Genomic DNA, 27,480 nt, shown 5'->3' with positions numbered 1-27,480 from the left:
AACAAAAAAACCCCAACCAAACAAACCCACACATATACACACCACAACATATATACAGACCAAATTTTGAAGGCACGCACATTGAACAAGGAACATAAGAGTTATAATTTATTAAAACGTTTCAGAAGTACATGTAGTGCTATAGAAATATAATTATGGCATACTCTGATGCAGACAATTTGATTTTTTAAGTACAATATGTACTATATATATATATATATATATATATATATATATATATATATATATATATATATATATATATATATATATATACCTTTTCAGTGTTAGATGGTTTGATGAACATGCAGCTAAACATACAATGTATATAGGAATCAACTTGTCTTGGATTTCATTATTATGTACAACGAACATGATTATAGGATAGTTGAGATGGGAAAAACCCACTGGTTCCGAGGACGTGGTTCATGAACTATGACCCAAGCATCTCAGGTGTACACTACCGACTCATATTATTAAAACATTTAAAAAAAATAACTTGTGAAATGTAGGCCTATACAATGACTTCGATTGATAGTGTTGGTTGGACATTGACATTCACGTGGCATTTTTAATTCAACAATTACACAACCAGACTCCCTCTCTCAACATTTTGTAACACGTCATTTGACCTAACGCTACAAGTTACAAACGGCTCTGACATCTGAAAAGTCAGCGTTACGTCATTGATCTAGAACGGCCACAATGTTGTTGATAAAAAAAATTATACAAACTTAATTTGACAAAATCTGTCATTACAGAGGATTTTATTCCAAATGTGGGATGCTATAATAAAGATAATAAAAACACATCCTTTTAGACACCATCATCAATGTGTAATAAGTTGTCAAGTAGACCAGCGTATGCATGCAGAATTCCAAGAGTAAAAATAATCTGACCCCGATAGCTCTGATTAGTCAATATGCCACAGAGTACTATGCACCAAATAATGTTCCAGTCACATGGTCTGTGACTTTCTAACAAACGAAACAAAAGTTAAATAGTTGACAATGATCATTGATTTCTGTTACTATAGTATTTATATATATAAATAACATATGCACATTCATTAACATGTACCTCTGGCTGAAATACAAATATTTAAATGAAGTTTTATTTGATTTTTTTAAAAGATAAAAAAGAAAAATAATAAGACATAAAAAAAAATACCTAAGGTCGACGACAGTCACTTTTCGCACCCTTGTTTTGGGTTCGTACACATTAAATATACCATATCTTACCGTAATTTCACTTGAAATCCATATTTCGTAAAAGGTACAATTTTTTAATCACAAGATTTTCTTCAAACACATTCAGATGCATAATTAGTAATGTTCAAACAAAAAAATTTCAATAGCAAGTTTGCATTGGAATTTTTCCAGCATTCTTAAAACGGAAACGTCATGTACCCAGTGTATGGTTATTGTAAGACCATTGAAATAATGACGTCATTCAAATTCAAAATTAGCTATATTATTACAATGCTTCGCCACATTGAAATAAAAACTGGTCTATAGTCTAGACGGATTCTGAAAAAAGGCCTTATTTAAGACCTTAGGAGCATTTTTGGGTAAAAGTAGAGAACCAAACTTTTTAACATAATTTGGGTATGCTGAATCCACATTTTTTGGTTCCCAAGCTGGATTTTCAGTCCTTCACCTTCAAAATGGCAAAACAAAAATGGCCGCCATATGGTTACTAAAATAAAATAATGTAATGTTTCGGCATTTGAACGAGTAAAGTTATGATATTATAAGCTATTCCTATCTCGTTTGTATCTTAGAATTGATATTTGATATTTCTGTGATGTTTCATTGAAAATTTCAAGATGGCCAAAATATTTTTTACTAAACCCCAAAATGTAACATTTAAGCTGTTATTTGAGGTACCTTTGCTACACTGGTGATTATATTATGTCAGAGAATTGTTATTTTGATATTTTGTGATGTTTTCAATTAGTAAGAGTAGAAAAATTCCAAGATGGCCGCTAAACAAAATGTCTTAAAAGGTAATGTGTTGGGGAAGTATTGGGTAAAAGTGGAAAACACGGCTTTTTAAGGCAATTTGAACATTCTGATTCCAAAAATCATGCTTACTAAGCTGAATTTTCAGTTCTTGACATTCTAAATGTCCCTCACCCTAAAAAACAAAATGGCCACCAAATGACAAACGTGTAATGGCAAGTTTACATTATAATTTCAGAAGCTTGTTGGCAAACTTTGTAGAAAAAAACAATTCAGCAGAAAATTTTTCCTTTTGGTGTCAGTGTATGGAAATGGTCTCTATTCTGTTGCTGTTCACTCGAGCCCAGTATAATGGCATTTGGGACCTACACATCCACTCTTTTAGTCTCATGTTGCCGTACTTCATGCATTATGATTATTACAACTATGCAATATGGGGTCCTATTTATCTAGCAGCAATGCATCAGCTTCCTTCAGATGTGATCTCAGCTTTCAAAGATGGCAATTTTGTTGTCAAGCGTGCTGCCTATAGATTCAACCAGGTGGACCCCGATCAAACATAGGAATGGCTAAATTGCACTGGCAAGAAAGGTGGTGGAGTTGTCGGTATCACAAAGCCAGCGTCAGCTCTGTGTAGGTGGACCCTTTCTTACAACCTGCGATCTCAAATAGCAACTGAAACATATTCAATGTACGAATTATGTCCTGGTCACACTATTCATCAGAATGAGGGTACAACAGCAAGACAAAAACGGGACAACGAAGATGAGGAATTATTGGTCGATACATTCCAAAGATTCAGTGTGTTTTTCAATGATGCATAGTCTGCTTCACTCCAAAATATTGCGACGAAGGTTGTAGCAACTGAAGCTATCAAGAAGTCATTACTTGGTGCCAAACAGTTCGGTCAAAAACAACTTGACACAATTCTACAAGAGCGATTAATTGTGACTGAGCCACGATGCAAGCCAGTCGTCTCCATTCATCATCCACTACTTAAAAATAATGCATCTACATTTGCATCGCTGTATACTGTAGTCAAGGACAGCAAAGAAAAATACAAAAAATACTTTTTGAAAGCAGACAGAAATGTCCTTCAGTGACTCATCATTGCATATGAAGCTGGCCAACCTGTTGATACACCCACTATAATGAACCATGAGCTTATGCACTTGCTGAAATTAATGGCACACTTCGCACTAGATACAAGTCAGTACTGGCAGATACATTAACAGAATAACAGAAGGTATTGAATGCCCGGAAACAATTAATCTTCAAGATAAAGCATCATGCCTTATTATAGATGGGCAAGCACTAGTTGTTGGAATTGGAAAACCTGCTAATACAGTGACTTTTGGTGACCTAGCAAACACATTTATCCGGGCAGTACTGCAAAGTGGTACCAGTTATCAAAGAGTGGATGTCATTTTTTAATAGATATTTGGAAGAGTCTATCAAGTCCAATACTAGAGTATGACGCAAAAAGAAAGCTCAGCCAATCAGACGTGTTGTAGAAGACCGTGATGTACCCGTACCAAAACAACTTGTCAAATTTCATGGCTCTACAAGAGAACAAGGCCGATCTTTTCAAATTCTTGTCTGATGAGCTGCTTGCTAACGCACTGCATCATACAGAAATTGATGTTGCTGGCAGATTTGTAGATGGACAAGAAGTTCAATCGTCAAACATCTCAACTGATTTAGCTTCCCCGAGGGCTGCACATGAAAAGGCCAATACTAGGTTGGTGTTGCATGCTATCCAGAATCGATTCAATATGGTTGTTGTATCATCAAGAGATATGGATGTCCTTGTGCTGTTGGTTTCCCATTTTCCTCATGTACAGTGCAGGAGCCTCTGGATGATGTCAGGCACGTCAAAACAAAAGAGATATATATCCATAAAAAAAGTATTCAACAACTTGCTAACAAATTCAGCAACATCACTGTTTCCTTCCATACACTTACCGGATGCGACACGACTTCTTACATATCAAATCACATGAAGCGGTCATCATGGAAGGTCTTCAAAGCGGACCATCACTTACTCAGTGGCTTAGGAGTAGGTGAACTCACAGATGCCAACAGAAAATCAACAGAGAAATTAGTGTGCAGAATATACAGTGTAAATCAAACCAACTAATTTGGTGCAGCACGACATGTTTTGTTCCAAGGCCAGCAAACCAGAAGCTTTGCCCCCAACAAGCGATGCCCTGCAGTTTCACATAACTAGAGTTCATTATCAAAACAATGATCTGCAGACAATCTCACTGTGCCATACCAGAACTTCCTTCACCAATTAACATGGGGTGGCAGTACTGTGAATCAAGTCTGCAGCCTATTTTGATGTCCCGGTGTCCCATTCCAGCAGCTTACTTGGAAATAATATGTTGCAATGTAAAGTAAAATTTGTTTTATATAACGACACCACTAGAGCACATTGACTATATATCTTATCATCAGCTATTGGACGTCAAATATATGGTCATGCTGACACTGTTTTGTAGAGGAAACCCGATGTGGCCACATAGGCTACTCTTTTACGACAGGCAGCAAGGGATCTTTTATTTGCGCTTCCCACAGGCAGGACAGCACAAACCATGGCCTTTGTTGAACCAGTTATGGATCACTGGTCGGTGCAAGTGGTTTACACCTACCCATTGAGCCTTGCGGAGCACTCACTCAGGGTTTGGAGTTGGTATCTGGATTAAAAATCCTATGCCTCGACTGGGATCCGGACCCAGTACCTACCAGCCTGTAGACCGATGGCCTAACCGCGATGCCACCGAGGCCGGTATGTTGCAATGTAGGACCCTCCGATGCAAATGCAGAAAATCTGGATTAATTTGTACAACACTGTGTGGCTGCAAAAGTCACAGTGAAGACCAGGACACATGTATGAATACCATATAAATTGCAGTGACACATAAATGGACATGCCAAATACCGAACTTTTTCAGTGATCATTTGAGTGATGGGACAGAAAAATATCCTTGCTTTGCAAGTGAAATTTCTATATGGTATTAATTATGCATTAGCCATGTGGACCAAAGGTAGCAGCTTAGGTCTCACTACACAGATCACTTCCGGGTGAGAGTTCATTGATCACGGTCCACTATAGTTCCTAATTGGGACACATGTTATGGTTCACATATTCACTTCTAGGAAATGGTGAAGAATTAAAACAATATGTATGTTTAATGGTAAGCCTTCTGGCTGTATTTTGCCAATGTAATTTTGTAATATTGTGCATCGACCTTTTGGGACATGGGTATATAGCGCAAGTGACAGCCGGAGTGAATCGGTTAATGAACCACCTGTTCGGACTGGTACTACAGCCAGATGCAGTCATATAGCTAAAAACTGAGATGGAAATGTTCTCAATTTTGGAGTGAAAATAAATGCTTATATAATGTATGTTCGCAATGATGTATGTTGTTAGTGCCAACGAGAACCCGCTCTATGGGCAATCTTCGCTTGAAGTTGGACAGTTTAACATGGGTTTCAACGGCAGATGACATCTGTGTAGTGAGACCATAATGTAAAACATGAAATTACTGTTTATCCCAAAATATATACGTTTAGCAAGCCAAAATGAAAATGTACTAGTGTAGCATCCTTATAAAAGGTAATTACATCGATGTGGATTTGAGCCAAGCGTATGGGGGCCCTATTTGGGTACATATTGCAAACATGTCAATTTTATTTATTTTTATTATTTTTCTTTTTCTTTTATTTTTATTTTTTAGGGGTGTGTGTGTCAAAATGTATATTCTAGTGTTCTTACATGTAATAAATAAATTGATCTGAGTGTCTAACACTGAGTTTCTCATTGTAAAAGGTCAAAATTCAAGATCACAAGGTCAATATCCAAATTCACCCTAATTTCTGTGATTTTGTGCATAATGATTTTTTTCGAATGTACAGTCATAGTGACAAACAGTTTTGATGGTATTGTGAATATATAACATAGTATTCTACTATGAAAGTAGAATTTGTATCTGCCATAAATAATATGTGGATCTTCACGCTGAAATATACAGAAAAAAAACAGGATTTCAACACTTCATTATGAAACAATTGTTGCCCATAGCAACAATTGATGGAAACTAATATTTTTAATGAACTAACTAGATAATTAGCTTCTTTGTATGTTAAATCCCCATATCAGAACTACCAACAAGGTCATACATTACCATATAGTGGCTGCTTGTTTGATGGCCATCTATTGTGTGGATGACCAAGGAGTAACAATGTCATATGAAGTTTTATTGGATGGTATGGTGCATCTATCTTTTGGTGTGTTGGTTAGAGTTCATAAGTTACACGGCTCTAGTATAGCTTTTCATGGTGTAAATGACCCAAATTATCAAACTGACTTCAAACCAAGTTTGACAAAATCGGTCACTAGACTTTAAGGTCTCACTACACAGATCACTTCCGGGTGAGAGTTCTTGATCGGGTGAGAGTTCATTGGGATGTCACGGTCCACTATATTTCCTAATTGGGACACATGTTATGGTTCACATATTCACTTCTAGGTCATATAGCTAAAAATGGTGAAGTTCTCAATTTTGGAGTGAAAATTAATGCTTAATAATGTATGTTCGCAATGATGTATGTTGTTAGTGCCAACGAGAACCCGCTCTATGGGCAATCTTCGCTTGAAGTTGGACAGTTTAACATGGGTTTCAATGATGGTGTAGTGAGACCTTATATGTTACATTTTTGGGTTTAGTAAAAATACCATCACAGAAATATGAAATATCATTTGTGATAGCCATAGGTAATATCATAACTTTACTCATTTATTTTATTTTAGTAAACATATGGTGGCCATTTTTGTTTTGCCATTTTTATTTTGTTTGGTGATATAGATTTAGTAGGTCAAGGACTTAAAATTCAGCTTGGGAACCACTATTTTTTAAATCAGCATGTTAAAATTTTCTTAGAAACCCATATTTCCCACTTTTAATTAACAATGCTCCTAAAAGTTACTTTTTTTTAAATTTCATCTGCCGGCCATCTTGGAATTTTCATAATGTTACTAACTAAAACATTACAGAAATATAAAATATTAATTAGATGACACAAAATAGCCACCAATGTAGCAAAAGTACCTGAATTATTGATAAAACATCAAAGTAATATCAAATATAAATTTTTTGACCTAAGTTACTTAGGAATAGCCACCAATATCATAAATATACTCATTTATAAGCCAAAATATTACATTATTTTACTTTTACTTTTGTAACCATATGGTGGCCATTTTTGTTTTGCCATTTTGAAGGTGAAGGACTCAAAATCCAGCTTGGGAACTGACAAATTTGGATTCAACATATCCAAATTATGTTGAAAAGTTTGGTTCCCAACTTTTACCCAAAAATGCTCCTTAGGGTCACATTTTGTGATTTCTCGTCTAGACTACTACTAACCTTGACCCCTGTCAAATTTCTATAACAAGCGGACAATATAAGTTGTAGAAGCATCACGAGGGGTATATGGCTTTTTATGGCTTTTTTTTCTGTGTGTTCTTTTAAAAGAGCACACAGAGGGTACATAAAAAGCCATATACCCCGAGAGATGCTTCTACAACGAATTTATCTTGCCGACATGTTAAACCATATAGCCAAATAATCAAAATAACGCCAGACAATAATTGTTAACAATTTATTAACGGAGTCGTACCACGCGGACACGCATGAAACCACTTGCCAGTGGCGAAAAATACTTCCATCGATAAACGAGTTTTTAACTTCAATACGAAATTATTGCAGTATTGATTGATTATCAGTGTTATTTATAATCTAATTATTGCTTTACCATTAACTGGGGTGGCTGGAAACTATTGAAAATTACAGACGGGGTATAAGAGAATTTGGCTCCGCCCACAGGGGTATAAGGGATTTGTCCAACGGCAAACAACCAATGAGATTAAAGAATTTTACATGAAGGAGAGATAACGTTGTTTACAGGTTGGTATTTTGTTATTTTTCATAATTCTGGACAAAATATTAATTTTAAGTTTCAAACGATGAAAATAAAAAGTACCTTTTGTTGGATATGTTTTATTTACTGTGTATGAAGCCAAAACAAGGGTGCGAAAAGTCACTGTCGTCGACCTTAGGCTTATTCTTACAAATCTATTATCATTTCTTTTCCTTCTTTTTATTATTCAGTCTAAATTTAGAAAATTTGTTTCTAATTTTCATTATTATTCATACTTACCTAGTACTAGCACAACAACAATGCTATACGACCCTGACTTATAACCTCCACTGCAGAATTATCTCCCCTTGCCAGATGTATAACCTACACCCACGCATGGGTAGACCGTATAACCTCATCATCGATTCAAAGTCCGGAATGACTGAATCAAAAAAGACCTCCCTCGGGGTGGGTGGGAGGTAACGGTTGTTGTGCTAGTACTAGGTAAGTATGAATAATAATGAAAATTAGAAACAAATTTTCTAATAGTCTTATTCAACTTACCGTACTAGCACAACAACAATGCTATAACAGACGTGATATAACACCGTTAAAGCACAAGAATTTAACATTAAAGGGAGGAGATAAGAAAACAAGGAGGACTTACCCATTCAACCAGTAGTGTTCGTCTCAAGTAATGATACAGTGAAAAAGCAACCCACATCATACGAGGTATAAAATGTCAAAGTGACTTTTAAATTGAAGGACTACAACCCCAATTAAAAGTAAACCAAGTTAACATGGTGAGGAAACCCGCACACCAAGTAATGGTAAAAGACACTCGACTGCCCCAGATGGTCAACCATCCACCCCCCACTCTCCAAACAGGAGGTGGAGAACTATCTCCCAGAAAGACTGCCGCTAGCGACCGGACGAAATAAGGGTCGCCCCCTACCTGTGCACTGAAACGACTTGCTGCCCTGCATTTACTTATTGAATCGGCCGAGTTCCGTCCGGACCAACAGCCATATCACAGAAATAAAACCGGTCAAACATGTGTCGACCTTTCCAAAACCCCGCACTCATGACCTTGAAAATGTCCAAAGAATCATGGAAATTAAGGGAAGCAGAAATCGCCCGAATCTCATGAGGTCAAACGGAGAAATTCCGCAGAACATGATCACCCGCCTTCTCATATGCCAGTTTGATGGTTGCAGCAATCCATCTCGACAAAGCATTCTTCGTAATGTCTGCCGGTTGGCACGTGAAAGAGATAAACAGTCTCTTAGTGTTTTGCCTGAGATTTCTAGTACGCTCCAAATATAATTTCAAAGCCCGCACCGGACAAAGAAGTCTATCATAATTGTCCACAGAAAGCGTACGAGATAAACACTGAATGATGGCCGGAGGAAATTCTTCCCCTAGCATCTGGTTCTTAGCCACGAAAACAGGATCAGTACGTAACGTAACTGACCCATCTGTATTGTAATCCACCAAATCATGCAAAAAAGCATGAACCTCACTAATACAACGGCAAGCCGCTAGTGAGACCAGAAACAAAGTTTTCCATGTCAAATGACGAAGACTGGCGAATTTCAAAAGCTCGTAGGGCTTGCCTTTGAGTGCATGCAGAACCAGAAAAGCATTCCATTTAGGCAAAATGGAAGGCTTCTGAACCGTGTTTTGCAACGACTTAAGCAAGTCATGCAACACGAGATTCGTTGAGAAATCTTGACGTCCACACTGCCTCAGAGTAGTAAAAATGGACGACTGGTGACTTCTCACTGTTTGAACCTCCAGCTGTCTTTCTTGGACAAGAGCCAGAAAGTACTCAGCTAAGTCATTAACAGTAGGCAACAAGGGATCCCTCTCAGTCGCCCAATGAACCCAAGTGCGCCTCTCCATAGACTGGCACTTCGAAGAGAAGACGAGCTCAGAAACCTGTTTAGAAAAGCCTCGGTTTCGGAGGGAAACCCCAACAACTGCCACACATGAAGTCGGAAAACCTCCGGTTTCGGATGCCACTCTGTCCGACGCAGTCTCTGACTGAGCAGATCGGGTATCAACGGCAACCGCACCGGCTCCTGCACTAAAAGTGACAGGAGCGGAGGAAACCAGGCTTGAGCTGCCCAACTCGGGGCTACGAGCATGACACGACAAGGTTGCTGTCTGATCTTTGCCAGAACCTTACCAAGCAAAACCGGAGGGGGAAAGGCGTAAAAATCCAGTCCCGCCCAGTCCATGCTCAACGCATCGTACTCCAGTGCCAGTGGGTCTGGTACCAGCGATACAAACACTGGCAACTGACTGTTCAGGCGAGTGGCAAACATATTGAGTTGAGGACTCCCCCACAACTGAAGAACTTGATAAGCCACCGTCCGGTGCAACATCCACTCCGTCTGAACCAGGGAACCGTCCGCTAAGACGTTCATGGACGAAGGAATGTGTTTGGCTGATAACACCACTCCCCAATCGCCGCACCATTCCAGAATCTCCAAAGCTGATGACTCAACGACAGAGATTTGGTGCTTCTCCACCGATTGAGGTACGCAACAACCGATGTGTTGTCTGACTTCAATAAAATTCGACAATGCCGAATAAGTCCTGAAATGGAGACAAGCGTGATGCACCGCTTCCATCTCCAACAGGTTGATGTGATGACTCCTCTCTGAAGGAGTCCACACCCCTGACAGATGTTGATCCAAAAGGTGTGCACAGAACCCCTCGAGGGAAGCATCGGTAAACAGGACCAACTCTGGAGAAAGTGGGTGTAAAGGAACGGCCTGGGACATACACTTGTCCACTAGACACTCTTGGATCGGGAGAACGAACCAAGGCCCCAATGGTATCACCAAATCCCAGTTGAGACCATCCCACACTCAGGACAAATGCCATTGAAGTAGTCTCTTGAACTGTCTGAACCGCACATTCAGCGCTGTCCAGCGATTCAAGATGGCCTATCAACACATGGAGCGTGCACACCGACGCACTTTGCTCCACCAGAAGATGTTGCACAAACGTCGTGAAATTGTGAAGTCACGAATCCGTCAGAAGAACGGACACCTCCACAAGGTTGAAAACCACCCCAAGATAAGTGAAAACCTCCGTTGGCACTAATTCCGACTTGACCCAATTGGGAATAAACCCTAATCGGAGAATCATGTCGATCACGAACTCCATGCCCACAAGATTGTGACGCCGCCGGAATTAACCAATCGTCCAGGTAATTGTGCATCCGTATACCCAACAGATGTACACGCCCCACCACTGCTTTTACTACCCGAGTAAAGACGTGAGGGCTTGTGGCCAATCCGAATGGCAGAACTCGAACTTGTAAGCTCTGCCATTGTAGAGGAACTGCAAGTACTTCCAAAAATCCCGATGGATTGGAACATGCAGGTAAGCGTCCTTCAAATCGATGGACGCCGCCCATTCCCCCACCTGAAGCAAAGCGCAAACAGACTGAACCGTCTCCATCTTCATAGATGGAATAACGACGTAAGAATTCAGCGGCTTCAGGTTTAGAATTGGTCGCCACTCGTCATTCTTCTTCTGGGCGAAGAACAGATGGGAATAAAATCACGGAGTGCCCAAATCTACCTCCTGGATGGCTTTCTAATCGAGAAACTCGACAACCATCTTCTCCACAAGTACTCGTTTGTCGACAAGATGGTATCGCAGGTAACCGGGGGGAGGACGTCAGTGGAGGGGGTGGTGAAAACGGAATTTTGTATCCATTGCGGACAACCGACAAAACCCATGGGTCCAGATCTGGCAATTCGCACCAACTTTGAACAAAATGGTGCAAACTGCCACCCACAGGAAGATCTGCTAACGGAACCTTCGTAAGCAGATGTCGATTGTCCATGCACCCTCCTCCAGGCTGCTTCCCACCCCTGGGTGCCTTGCCCCGAACAGAACCACGAAAACGTGACGGCTTCCCCCAAAAACATCCCTGTTTCGACGGACCATGGGCATTACTCAACTGCACGCCCGAATCAGACACCACAGGGATCTGGTAATTGTCAAGAAAAGTTGATTTCTTAACAGGTGGAGGCTTAAAAGTAGACGCCGCCTGGCGCTTACGAGCAGTTCGGGACTGAGCAGCAGGAATGAACTTCGCCACTTCTTGGTCCATGACCAAGTTAAAATTGGTCCCAAAAAGTAAGGTTTCCCTTACTGAGCGACTACGAAAGTAGGTTTTAACCACACCCGTTGCTCTCAATCCCGCCAGGTAGTGATCCCGACGCAGAAGTAGACGTGCCATGCGCTGACCGTAACGGAAACAAAACTGCATGGGCAGGACGATGCGGAATGGCTGAATCTGCAAACTGGTCCAACCCCGGTCTCGATGGAAACCCCGGCGGTGGAGGGACTGGTGGAAGGACTGGTGGAGGTGATTCTCCTAGCCAGGCCATGAAATTCTCAAAAAGAGAAACATAGTACCCCCGAGTCCGCCCCTGAGGGCGACCCGAAACCATCGGACCCTGAACGAAAGGTTCCGCCCACGCAGTTGAGGGATAACACTTGGAACCTCAACCCCGATCTGACAGGCAGGATTGACCATCGGTGTAGACACAGGCGCACCCAAGAAAGCTGCAGTTTCCCTGATCCTTGCCGAAGCAGACAACGGACTGATGGTGTCGGTTGAACCGGATCGTCAGGAACACGTACGAATTCTGTGCCTAATTCTGAACCCAACGAACCATGTGTGGATTAGCCAACCCAGTTGACGTAGCCACATGAATGATCTAAAAGTTGATGATGCTGTACAGGCACCCCAAGAACAGAAGGGACGGGACGCCCACTGGCGTCGCACCCGAAACAACGCCACCCGGCTCCGTGACCAAGACAACCTTGTGAGACTTCACGATTTCGCCAAATGGCTCGATCACTGAAGTAGCGCCGAAAGGCGCATTGGCCGAAACAGTGCTCACGGACGCCACGACCAACCCTCCACCAGAAGTCCGGTGAGACAAACGGCGCCGCAAAGCGGACTTCATTCAAGAGCTAATCAACCCCTCTACAGAAGGACCGATAACCCTGCCCCCATCAATAAGATGGGAGTCGGAACTGAGAGACACAGTCGTTCCTGCCATGAAGGCACTCCCTCCGAATGACGCCGCCGTTACAACCGTAACAGGTGCCGCCTCCACCGACGGAGGCAAAAGCAAATCCCCAGGTGGAACGGCGCTGCGGGTTTACTGGTATCACCATGAAGATGGCGAACAGTCGAGGAGACGCCCTTGCGCCTACCACTTGTCCTCGAGCTCTTTGAACTGGACACAGACTTGCCGACCGACGTCAAATCGGTATGGGGCACAATTAACACGTCTAATCATCCTCTTACAGCTTCTTAGCCTTCCCCCACGTGGAGGGGGACCAATTCACACAGATATGACACTGGCGTTCAAAACAAGAACGGCATGCCCGACATAACAAATGCTGATCAAACTGGGGCAGTTGTTTAATACAACCCCCCTCGGCACACACAACCAACCGGTTGGAGCCCGAGGAAGCCGTGTCAGACATTGACCACCCAAAAGACCTCGTATGACAGAGTAAAACAAAATTACAAATTAATAAACAATTGGAAATTCTTCGTGATGGGATCATCAACAAAAAAAAAAATACCCACACCTTTAGGTAACGTTATCTATATTCGCTAGAAAAAATATGAGCTTTGGTATTAAAAAACAAAAAAAATGGTGATGCCATACACACTCATCGCACCCCCCCCCCCCCCCCCACCACCACCACCACCACCACACCACCCTGCGTACGGACCTGTTATGTCGCATACATACTAGATCGGTCAGCGTAAGTCTGTTTTAAAATGTATTTGCAAACGTAATTACTTTCATTTATAATATAATAAAGACAGTATAAAATTATGCATAACACTGGCTCTTGAAAATGTTTAGTGAAATCTTTACTCAGGAAACTGTACGTTTAAATTATATTTATTTATAATTCAATCTGGATAATAATTACGTTGTGTTTTGTTATTACATTGTTTATTTCATTATATGCAGAGTTATCATTTATAATGCTTAACAGACAGAAGGCCACAATTAAAGGCGCTAGATTAGTACATAATTATGATAATAATAATAATAATTAATATTATTATAAGTCTGTGTCGTCTTAAAAGACGAACAAAGGTTAAAAGCGATAATATGATTGGTCGGTTCCTGAACAGTCATACCTGGGATTTGATTGGCTTAGAGATAACAACAGGAAAAAACGCGCCATTTGCAGTTTGCCAAAATAAATTTAATAATAAATAATGACAAAACATTGTGTATTTTGCACTATGAATTGGATTTGAGATCATTTTGATTGAGCAGAAACAATCACAGTTTACTTGGCTATGGCGGAAAATGAAGAACTTCGGTCAAGTTTCGGATGTCCTACTATTTTCGTCACGTTTGGAAGGGAAAAAAGGTAAACATGATTTTACTATTTTCTTACTTATTCTAGACACCTTTAATATATAAGTTGACATCTTTAACTGTATTTGTTCTAATATTGTGTGATGTTTGATGACAATCGAACGAATGTAACGTGTTATACATGATGCAACATTGGGTCATGACACAGAAAATTTCCAAAATGGCCGATCAAGGCATATTTTTCGGGGGCAATTTAAATACTACACATAGATCACTTTGACATCATAAATAATACATTTAAATGCAAAATAAATATTTTAAGATGCCAAATTGATGCATTTATTACAGATTTTTTTTTGTTATTTCACCGATGGGTACAGATATTTACGATAGTAATGCTTTTTTGGGGTGATTTAGGTCACATGACCAGTTTCACGTACTCTGATAGGTCAGCAGTCTTTGTTTACAAATTAATTTAGTTTTAATTGGTTTAATTTATTTAAAGTATCACAAGTAGCAGTCATTTTTCATTTTACTTAGTAATATATATTGTTTTGGGGTACCATGTTTCGTCCCCAAACCAGTTCGCCCCCAGTCAGTTCACCCCCAACTATTAGAGGGTTCGCCCCCTACCCTAATATTATGTTAGGTAATAAAAATGATTTTGGCTTAGGTAATTGGTGGTTTGGCAAGTCTTCCTTATTCCCCCCCCCCCCCCCATTTTTTTAAATATTTGTTAGAATTAATGTAAGGTTAGAGATAGTTATTAATTGATCTTTTTTTTAAGCTTATAAAACATTTTGTTTTATAATTTTAAGCAACATAATGTGTATATTTCATAATCCTTTCTGGTGATCAGGCTTGGGGTCGCAACGTCATGCATTCATATTTTTTTGGTACATACAAAATTAATTATTTGAAAGTAAAATTTGGTTTGGGCTACAATAAACCTCAATTGTTTAGGGTACCAGAAGTTTCGCCCCCAAATCACCCTCGCGTGCTTAACCAGTTCGCCCCCACAAAGGTACCAGTTCACCCCCATAAAGATTTATATGTATTAATTAATTAATTAAACTGGTGATTATGTCAAATGTGCCCGCACTGACTGATAATTGGGATTTGGGGACGAACTGACAAATAGTTGGGGGTGAACAAGCAAACAGTTGGGGTCGAACTGGTACATGGGGCGAACAGTTCAAACTGGGGTCAAAACGTCATGGATTCATTGTCTATACAAAAAGTAAGTTTCTTTTGTTTAAAGACACCACTAGAGCACATTGATTTATTAATCATTGGCTATTGGATGTCAAACAGGTACTTTTGACATATAATTTTTGAGAGGGAACCTGCTAAAAATTAATTAGTAGCAATGTATTTTTATCTATGCACCATCCCACAACAGGATAGCACTTACCAAGATGACATACATACGAAATCGTGCAACAATTGCTGATCGATGCATACTTATTGTTTGCTGAGAATATATATAAAATGAAAATATTTATACCATTATATTTTGTGTTACTTGTTTACTCTGTTCACTTCAACCCCAACTGTCGGTATGGATGCCCCCAAATATGTACAACACATCTTTGGTTGCATTTTGTATTTACATTATAAAAATTGTTTCATATTACTTTGACTGGGGTGTGGTATCAAGCCTTTTCGCCCCATGCCAGTTAATTTCTTTTCCAAACGCTTGTCTTCTCTTTTGAAAAAAACTATAAAACTCTTAAACTGACACAGGAAAATACTTGGATAGGATATTGACATACCTTTGGGGATGGATTGGTTTGCATGAGGATGAAATGGACATTTACTTTGATCACAAGAAACACGAGTTATATATATATATATATATATATTTTTTTTTTCTTCAGAAAAATCGTCAGCACATTCTGGTCATCATATTATGGGAATATTTGTGACTGGTATGTATTTAGCAAACAATAATCTTGTTTTAAGATGCATGACTTGATGCATAAGAGGTGGTGGTTCAATGTCACAAGCCATTATACATAATTATTCAAAAATGTTTGATTATACCAGATCACTTGGAAATTAACTTTAATATGTGTTATCAGGTTAGTAGGAAATGCAATCTCTGCATGACAGTTGGTTGGTAATTTTTAAAACATCTATTTCAGGATAATATCTTTTACACTTTCCTTAACATTAGAATTCTTCTTTTTTTTCAATTCTTCCTTGTCTGCCCATATTCTTGAGTGAGCATCTTGAATTAAACATTTTAATAATAAAAAAAGTAACTTCCAGTTTACATTTGAACAGCATCTGACATCACATGTATGGTCACTGACAAGCATGCAGGGATTTTTCTCGTTCTAACCAGTGCACCACAACTGGACAAAGACTGTGGTATGTGCTTTCCTGTCTGTGGTAAAGTGCATATAAAAGACCCCTTGCTGCATTAGAAAAGCTGTAGAAGGTTTCCTCTGATGACTATATGAGTCAGAATTACCAAATGTTTGACATCCAATAGCCGATGATTAATTAATCATTAATTAAGCGAGAAGAAACCTGCTACAATTTTCCATTAGTAGCAAGGGATCTTTTATATGCACTATCCCACAGACAGGATAGCACATACCACAGCCTTCGATATACCAGTCGTGGTGCACTGGCTGGAACAAGAAAAGCCCTAAGGGCCCATCGATAGGGATCGATCATGGGTCAACCGTGCATCAATCGAGCGCTTTACCCCTATAGCTTGAAAGGAGTTTCATGCAGTTCTATGATGTACATTGTAGTAGACATGTACAAACTAATACATGTAGACAAATGCATGTTTGTTTGTTTTTAAAAATTCATTATTTCCCTCCCAGTCCAACACCCTTTATCTTTTCGTAATAGTTTATATTCAAATATATATCATGTATTTTATTTTTTGATTTCTTCATACTTAAAATTAAAGGTCAACATTGAATATTTCAAAGTCTGTTTTATCCTTGAGATTTGACTGATACCAGGTAAAAAAGTAAACTTGAAAATTTAACTGAAAATTAGTTTTGTTTTCTCTTGAAGTTTTGATTCCCCACACCTGAAACTTGGTAGGCTATGATTCTCTAGGGTAGTCTTTTTAAAACTAACAGACAGGGATTTACCTTGTTTTTCTGAAATGGGGGTCCCTTGGACTCACCTCTTTCTTTTCTGGGGGTCCCAACCTGAAAACAAAGGGTCCCAAAACCACACAAATGACAGAGAGCTGCAGACAACAAATCACGTGTATACTGTATATGTTTCATTAAAGTAAATTTAACAAGCTGTGTTGTTGTTTTTTCTTTCGGGAAATCAATGTCGGTATTCATTGTTTATTCTTTCAAAATCAACATTTCACTTTGATCTGTATAATTATTTGAACCATTTCCTGCAAGCTAAATGACACTCACAATACCATGTGTTGTTTATGAATCGTGCTACTTGTTTGTTAATGCAAATCAGAACATTTAACCAATTTGTTTTATTCGCCCGGGAATTTCCGATTGTGTTCGGCCTGTTGACGAGACGTTCCGAATGATCGCAAATCCGCGATCTCTTACCGGAAATTACCAACTTTTCACGATTAAGCGCAGCAAAGGTTAAAGACGCAGTGTTCCCAGAGATTAAAACTTTTTGTTTTCGATATGGGGAATCCCCATTTGAATATGCAGTTTATAGGTAGAAAAGAAATAGTGTGTTACACAGAATTATCGATCTTTGATAGTGGACAGGGTTACTGAAAATGTCAGATATTTTATGCGTCCCACGGGACGCAGTATCTCTATTTTTGCGGGTCCAGTTAAGTTTTAGTGCGTCCTATACGCAAGTTTTGTGCATCCGGTAAATCCCTGTAACAGAAAGAACTAAATGTTTACATTAATAATAAACAATAGCTAATTACATAGCAGATCTATCTAGACTACATTTGTTTTTCAGAATCCCATCTGAATGTTGGATGACATATATCAAGATGACACTGAACAGGACATAACTGAGGAAAATGGATGTGAGAGAATCCAATCTAACAGTTGGAAATAAATATATATATTATATAGTGATGAGAAGCCATACAATCGTTTTGCAGTCCATTGATAAGGAAAACGACATCAACCAGGATCACATGACCCAAAATACACATAAACAAACTGGGCGCATAAAGTGTGAATAACACATGTAGCTGATAGAACATTTCTGGAATATAGAAGAGAATGGTTACACATTAATTTTCTAAAATTGTCATGGCCAGACTTCAAGTAGGTACAATTTTGCTTACATCCATTTGGATCACAGGAACTTTATTCTGCCAGCTAGTACATGTGTATTAATTTGTTGATATTATTCAATGACCAAAGACAAACTTCAGTGGAGAACAAAATGTATCATGAGATAGCAGGTTTTTTTTTCGTGGTTTATTTTTCAAACCCACTAGTTGATCGGGCTACTGTGTTTACATTTGTCACTAGCCCTGTGTTAAAAAGCACTAGCACTGGGTTTCTGGCTAGTGGATTTGTCAACAGATCGTGACAGACACCAGAAAAATCAGTATATATAAGAAAAGGTCCACTAATGAATGTCATAGTGATCCATACCCGTCGGTGGGACCATTGAGCTATTTCCAGCCAGTGCACCATGACTGGTATATTAACCCGTTTCCTGCCGTTGACATGTATACACGTCAAGCTTCATCACAATGACGTCACTTTGCATTGTTTTTATTTAAAAATCGTTTTCTAAATTAATTGTTGACATTTTGGTCAAAAACAAAGTAAGAAAATGTCAATAAATAGTCTTAGAATGGCATATCCAAATATTTGCTAAATTGCTATTGTACATCTTATGTTTTTTTTAAAACAAAAACGACCCGTCAAATGGCGCGTGCTATTGTTTGTTATTGTTTCTTGTTTTTTTTGTTAGCGGTTTCTTTTATCTCTACAAAGTTGTCATAATATACTATTATATATGAACTATATTATGACAGTTGCATTAAAATAGAACAAGTATCACTTTTAATGCCTAAAAAAAAGGTACAAACACAATCAAATAATTGTAATCCGACGGCATAAACAGTCATCGAAAAGCGCCATTTCCCTATTTCTAATTATTAACAACAGGTCATGTGACAGCACATTTCCCGCCATACAATTTGACAGCAGTAGTACACATTGCTTGCATGTGCTGCTAACTGTTTTCATTAATAATTACAACGTGGTTACTTATACTACAGCAGACGATATTCTAACTAGCTATGTTTACTTGAACAGTTACGTCGACTATATGATCGAATACCAGCACATGTGCTCGGTGTTCGTCGTTGTTTTGTTGTGTGTTGTTTTTCTGCCAGTTTTTCCTTTTCAACATTCACATTGGTATTAATCACTACGGAGTGGATATATATTTGTTCTCATTTTAAACAAATGAATTACAAATGATAGATTACGAATATCTGCTGAAGTATTCTGGAGAATACCTAGATACGATACCGTAACTAGAGAATACCGTGACCTACATTATTTTCAATAACCAATCACAAAACATTCTCGTTGGGTGTCACACATAATTATGTGGCACCACCGGTTTTTTTTTATTATTGAATAGCATGTACTATACTGTACCAGTCGCGGATCCAAGGATTGTGTGTGTGTGTGTGGGGTGGGGGGTGGGGGGCCCCGTGCATGGCTTTTTATGAATAAGCGTATATAAGCAGTGAATGTTTTGTAATAATGTTGTATGGTGGATGACAATTTTTAAAAAATCAGGCATGTGTGCTGGGATTTTAGGTAGGGGTGTCTGGAGAGCGAAGTTTATTGGGGATTTCTATAATGCTCCGCCGGAATATGTATTGAATTTGCTTTTGTTTTTTTAATCTGCTCAAGCAGGGACCGGAGAGGGGGGGGAGGGAGGAGGGGGGGGGGGGCGACCCATTCCCTGCACACACATCTGCAAATGTTATAAAGATAAATTAATCATCATGAGGTAAACTGTAGTTGTGTTGCACTGTTGGATCTATTGTATTTTGATAAATTTATTAGTACCAAAATCTCAAATTCGGGCGAATACGACAGAGACATTCGGGCAAATTGAGATGGCCTGAAACCTTTTCATCATGTACTAGGTATTTCCAACATTTCTCCCACAATACTAGTTGTAATTAAATCCATGTAAAATTGTGTAGTGCTTCGTTTGAAACCCTATATTATATATAGCTGGTTGGCAGTAACACTAAAACTAATAAATGTAGTTTTTTAGTTGGTGGTATTTTCGTTTCATTTGGGAAAAAATTAGCCTGCCCTTCTCCCTCTCCCACCCCTACAAAACAAAACGGGATCCTGTACGCTTATGATTAGTACATCAGGCCTGTACGGTACCAATTGGTGTGGATGCGTCGGGGGTATACACACCCTCACCGTGAGGTCCAATTGTTTTTCCATGCAACAGTTATCGACCGTTTTTTAGAACATCGACACAGTCCTTTTTCGTGTTACGCAACACCCCCAAAAAATCGTGCAGTAACTATATGGACCTATATAAAATGTGAAAATTACAGTAGTATAATGGTTTGCAATAGATTCAGAGTAAGTAATCACGGTTTTTTTATTTTAAAAATACGGTGATAACTAAATTTTTTAAAATAACAATTAAAAAGATAAAAATTCCACGTACTTTAGCAGGGCAGACACTGTTGTGTAGACAACGACCCGAAACATTGTTTTTGTCTCATAAATCGTTAAACAAATTATTTAATGCAAATAAAATGTTGTACATGTATTCAGGATATAATAATCACAAATCATAAAACGATCCTATATTGTTGATAAAAATATCAAAGAAAAATTGCAAAAACTTCAAAGTGTAGTTGACCTATATTATCGACGCGACCCAGATACAATACTTCGCAGGACCAACTGCCAGTGATTTCTTCTTCTTTCACTCCGTCAATAAACATGTCAGAAGAAGTTGTACAAATATAAATTCATGATTCTGATAATAATGTTTTAAACATTTACTTGTGTGATATCTCAAGTGACCTATTGCGGTAGGGAGCACAGTTTCTACGTCCGCTCGGACTAGTGCGTCACGCATAAACGTTTCATGTTTTTGACTTCTCAAAAATTTCTTAATCAATTCCAACTACATTTTGTGCCACACATAAACACATTCTGACCTCCCTCTCCAAGGGCCTAAGCCACAGGGCCCAAAATGAAAAAAATAATAAAATGAAGCGGCATAGGCCTAAGCGTACGGGCTCTCATTTTTGTTGGGGATGCAGGCAAATTTCTGCCAGAGTTGAACGAAAATCCCTGAATCTGGATAACAACAATTATTCACATTAGCTTTACTGCCAAACAGCAGGGTCTCAGCTAACGGGTAGAGGCAATGGTGTGTGTGTGTATATATATATGTGTGTGTGTGTGTGTTTTATTTTTTTATTTAACGACACCACTAGAGCACACTGATTTATTAATCATCGGCTATTGGATGTCAAACATTTGGTAATTTTGACATACTAGTAGTCTTAGAGAGAAAACCCCCTACATTTTTCCATTAGTAGCAAGGCATCTTTTATATACACCATCCCAAAGAAAGGATAGTACACACCACAGCCTTTGATATACCAGTCATGGGGCACTGGCTGGAACGAGAAAAAGCCCAGTGAGCCCGCCGATGGGAATCAATCCCAAACCAACTGCGCTGCATCCTGCCCCTGGTGTGGGAGGAATGCATTGGGGGTGTGTGTGTGTGTGTGTGTGTGTGTGTGTGTGTGTAAAATAATAGAAAAATAGTTTATTGATACTGATGTTTTAAGTATGTAACCTCCCTGAAATGACCGCAAAATGGTGTCTTGCACCTTCCATGCTCATTGGTTCATTGTTTAAATTATAGTTACAGCCCTGAACAGCTATATAGGGTTGCAAATGAATCACTACATATTTTTTACATGGATTACAACTAATATTGTGTCAGAGTAAAATGATGGAAATACATGGTGAAAAGGTTTTAGGCCAGCTCATTTGCCCGAAATGCTATCCCTGGATAGTATTCAAATAATATATAAAGGCAGATAGATGACCAGTGTATATAACTTGTGAATGTCCCCTAGGTGGGGATGGAGTTCACAATAGGTATATAGAAATTGCATATCCGTGACCCATTTCCTTGTGAATTTGGTCATTCTACCCTCTCCTAAGGGTGGGGCACTCATAGGGGAAAATTAAGCCAATTGTCGTGTCCAGGAATACCATACAAATATAAAATTTTGCGAATTTCGTTAATGTCGTGTCCCCTGTTTGTACATGAAATGCAGTGTCCAATTTAAAAAGATTCCAAACCCCATAACCACCTAGTAGCGGCAGTTATGATGTGGAGTTTTCAAGTACCCTCAAATTATTGATTACTGGTGTCCTTTACTTTTGACCTTATGACCCAAAAGTTGCACGCACACAGCAAATAGTTTCCAGTTTTACATACCTTACCATGGTAACCAATAGTTTGCATTGGTTACCATGGTAACAGTTTCGATCTGGGTACCATGGTAACATATAGTTTTGAACTGGTTACCATGGTAACAGAATTAATAAGCTTCATATATCTTTTCTATAGGCATAGTACAATTATGTCACTATACATTGTTGTTTTTTCTCAGTCCTTGAAAATGATATTTTTTTAGAAATTTGTTTTGTTTTGCATTGGTTACCTTGGTAACAGAATTCACAATTTTCACCCTTCTCTTGTAAACAGCTGGGAGCTTATTATTACATCATTATACAGTGATTTGTATTCAAATAAATTCATTTAAAACATTTCATATGGGAAACGGTTCCTCTTTTTGCATTGGTTACCATGGTAACAGAATTAATTATGTTCATTTGAAAATGACAGGAAGTGAAAGGGCATATACCTTTTTTTAAATCTTGTGTCATTTGACAAAGATATATAAAGTAATAGAGATAGTATACATATTTTTAGTGTCTAGGTAATGTTGGACACAATGTCCACAAGTTACAAAAATGCGTTGATGGTAGTACATGTATGTGCATTTGACCCTATTATTCAAAAACAAAATTGGCTGTCTACTTAATTCTTTTTCTAAATCGAGTAGTATGGTTAATAGATCACACCATAGACTTAAATTAAAAGCAAAACTATTAGTTTTAAATTAAATTTTTCATAATTATTAATAAAAAATGGTATATTGAAAGTTGCAGCTGTTGCCATGGTAACATAAATAATATAACTGATTATAAAATGTTAGCGTTATGTAGGTGGATATTCTTAGTATATATGTGTCTAATTTCATGCTGAAATGTCAACTCATTTTAATAATATTACTAAAAACGTATAATAGTTAAAGTTGGACATTATCTTCATAATTTACAAAAAAGCGTTGATGACAGTATGTGCATTGCACCCTATTATTCTGAAAAAAAATGGCAGTCTACTTAATTTTTTCTTTAAATCAATCACTATGCTTAATAAATCACAGCATACACTTAAATTAAAAGAAAAATAGTAGTGTTTTACTCATGTTTTCTCAATTATTAATGAAAAAATTGTATATTGAAATTTGCAGCTGTTGCCATGGTAACAAAAATAAAACAACCAGCTACAAAATGCTATCATTATGTAGGTGGATCATTATGGTATATATGGGTGTAATTTCATGTTAAAATGTCCATGGATTTTAATAAAATTACTAGAAACGTAGAACAGGTGAAAATTCTTTATATTTAGCAAAAAGAAGGCGGCAGGATAAGGGTTAAATGCCTTGGTATGTGTCATTCTGTCTGTGGGATGGAGCATATAAATGATCACTTGCTACTATTGATATCCAGTAGCCCATGATTAATAAATCAATATAACTACAATTTCGATATAATGACAAAGTGACCCAGGGACGAACGTGGTCATTGTAAAGAGGTCTAACTGTACATGGATGTGTAGCCAATGTAGGCTATATCGAAAATAAAGGCTTTTAAAAAAACCCAACCCAAATAGTTGGGGTAATAAATAGAATAACAAACTCGGTACCACTTATTATAAAATTTATGTCCCCTGTGAAATAAATTTGATAATAACTGGTAACTTGTTTATTATCCTCCATATATAAGCAGTCATATCACAAACGAAATCAGTTGTCTTAATTTGTTTCTTATTAAAACATAATAAACAGTTACTGTAACAAAGAGCTTTATACACATGCATGGCTAATTTACACTGCAATTGAAAGAAACATATCCAATGAAAGTCAGTGGCCACAACAGTATTCACCATTACCCTTTTCATGCGCATGGTCAGTTCTGGTCAAAGACAAATGTGTTTTTATTTAGCAATAAAATACAATTTTTATTGTTTATTGGTGTATTAAAAAAAACTATATTACATCTAAATATTACAAGGATGTGGTACTATATAATAATGATTTAGCAGGGTTAGCCCTGGGTTGCTATTTATGTTCACCCAAAAATTCACCAATCCTCAATTTCTTTCGCCAATCTAAATATGTATTCGCCAATTACATTTTGGCATTTCAGTCAAAAGATTTTGTTTTTAATCTCGTTCTTTATGATCTTATAGTATATGCTAAAATGTACATATTATTTAGTTTACGTCTTGTATAACATTGTTTTAGAGGATGTATTGTTTACTAATCTAATAATGAAATGCTGCTGATGTCTAGGGCTGGACGTAGCCCAGTGGTAAAGCACATCTGATATGCGGTCAGTCTAAGGTCAATCCCCATCGATGGTCCCACTGAGTTATTTCTCATTGAAGTCAGTGCACCATGACTGGTATATATCACAAAAGAGGCAGTTTTACTTTTTGTATGCATCAAATAATGATATAAATTGTATGTTTCTCTGTAATTTGAAGCAAGACCAATTTCATCCGATATATTTTCCGCCAAAGATTCATCGGACTAAGATACTCTATAGTATATACATATAGGCCTATTCAGGGCCATACCCTCCGGGGTCAGTAGCCCCCGAGAATCTCACCTTTTTTTACTCCAGAAAATAGCATACACATCTCAGGTTTAATTTGTATAGTATTTCATTCATTGTTTATAAAAAGTAGTCGTCCCCCCCCCCAACCCACTAGGATTTTGATCAGGTTACGACCCTGATATTTTTGCATCACAAATGTGAAATGGTAAGTACCGGTATATTATAGCCAGTCACCCAAAGTCATGTTGGCGTTAATATTGCATTAATAGGCATAGCACAAATAAATAATAATTTCCCCATTGAATATGTTTGAAATAAAATATTTAAACGTAGAAAGTTTTAATTAATAATGATTGTATATAAGTGAGAAACAATATGTATTCCTCACCGACCGGAAATGGAAGTGGAAATGAACTCAACCACGTGACCTAGATTTACCATATTTACCATACGGCTAAACACGACTAATAAAAAGTAAAATCAGGCAACTGTTTGAAAATGGATAGTAGCCCACAACACATTTGTGGTTGTCACGGACATACAGACTACCGATTTGTGCACCCCTGACATATTATAGCACATGGGTCTGCTTTTGCTGACTTTTCCTTATTTGTGTGGCAAGGTGATGTTGGGCAACAAGGTGATAGGGCTCAATATATTGAAGGAATGGCGGATAATTAGGAGAAAACCCGATAATGTAATAAACATCCTTAAAAAGGTTGCACCAGTTCCAATATTCCTTTCTTTATGCAAGCACAGGCAAATTATTTTGTTTTTTAATACTATTACTCTTGTGCATATTTGTGATTTTTCTTTCTATAAATGCCTAAAGTAATAAACTAATGTACCTAGTTGACAAAGTGATTGCAATAAAACTGTAAATTGATAGATATTCATTTAGTTGTATTATATTGACACTACATGTACATTGACATGCCATTTTCTGCAGTTTCAAAGGTCAGATCAGTCAATAGTAAACGTCATGGATATAAAAAAAAACCCCACTATATACATGTATATATATATCTGTGTGTGTATGTGTGTGTGTGTCCATGTTTGGCATGGAAACTCTTTAACATTAAAAATGTCATGTTACAGATGAAACCTAGATAAAGAATATTTTATCAAGAGACATGAATATTCACAAATATGGAAAATGGCCGATATCATTACCTTAATTATTGTTGCATTTGGCTGTTGAACTGAAGCGATGAAGGTCTTAGAAACAGTCTGGTAATCAGGGTCTGTGGTCTGCAGTGTGACCACCTTCGGGTCTTCATCCTGTCCCATGGCAGCCCAGTTGCTGGGCGATTCAAATGCAGAAACTGCTTCTGAAAAAATGAAAAAAAGATTTGTTTTACATAATTATATATAGCCCTATTTCACATTCCAATTGCACATGAACAAAATCCATAGCAACTCATAAACACTAACTGAATTTATGTATCATTAAGCAACAAAACTCATTGAGAGGAATTGACAAATTTTATACTGCAGCACTGATGGTTAGTATATGCCAATATGGTCATTATCTAATTATTAACTATTCTAACAGTAGAGGACCTCAAAAATATAACAATAGCCAACAAATACTTATCGGAGCTGTTTGGGGATAACTGCTTTCCACAAAATGAAAAGATTGTTTTATTAACATGGGGGAAACCTTTGTTTCGACTTCATACACAATAAATACCACATATGGACTGAAATAATATTAACGTGTGTGTGTATGCAGAAATTTATTCTGACTTGATATGATTTAAATATAAAGCACTAATATACATGTACTGATAAATACAATTTGCATTCATTTCACGTTTCTTTTACCCCATTATTTTTAATTTCATTTGGCATTTGGAAGAAACATTAAACGATGTACAGAATTTTAGTTCTAGTCATAATATTAGAACGGACAGAAATGTATATTGCACATGCAGACATGTATATTCAAAGCAAGAATACATAGCCTTAAAAAACTTGTTAGATTAATTTTTTTAAAGAAATTTGAATATCCAAAAACATGATAAAATGGTTTAGTTAATTGCATGTAACTTAAACAATATTTTAAATGTTCAGGTATAGAAGTAATCACCATTATTATGCCACTGTAAAGACAATGTAACAAATGGGGGCAGAACGTCGCAAAATGAAATAAATGGCATTCCTTAAATGTGGCAAAGTTTAATGTTACAAGCATGTGGCATTCTATAGTATGCAACATATGCATTCCACTTTCTCTTCCACAACAAACAA

General features: G+C 37.8%; 1 protein-coding gene across 1 annotated transcript in view; it reads right to left on the bottom strand.

Annotated features, from left to right (window-relative positions):
* LOC121384378 (protein mono-ADP-ribosyltransferase PARP15-like) overlaps positions 1 to 26,554 on the bottom strand; it is a 37,417-nt gene extending 10,863 nt beyond the window's left edge. The window contains exon 1 of the mRNA XM_041514750.1: positions 26,401 to 26,554. Within this exon, the coding sequence (XP_041370684.1) occupies positions 26,401 to 26,517 (117 nt within the window). The 5' untranslated portion in view covers positions 26,518 to 26,554. The remainder of the gene's footprint in view (positions 1 to 26,400) is intronic.
* Positions 26,555 to 27,480: the final 926 nt, after the last annotated feature.

Source organism: Gigantopelta aegis, chromosome 10 (assembly GCF_016097555.1).
Source record: "Gigantopelta aegis isolate Gae_Host chromosome 10, Gae_host_genome, whole genome shotgun sequence".
NCBI lineage: Eukaryota > Metazoa > Mollusca > Gastropoda > Neomphalida > Peltospiridae > Gigantopelta > Gigantopelta aegis.
This window is presented reverse-complemented; position numbering and strand designations above follow the sequence as displayed.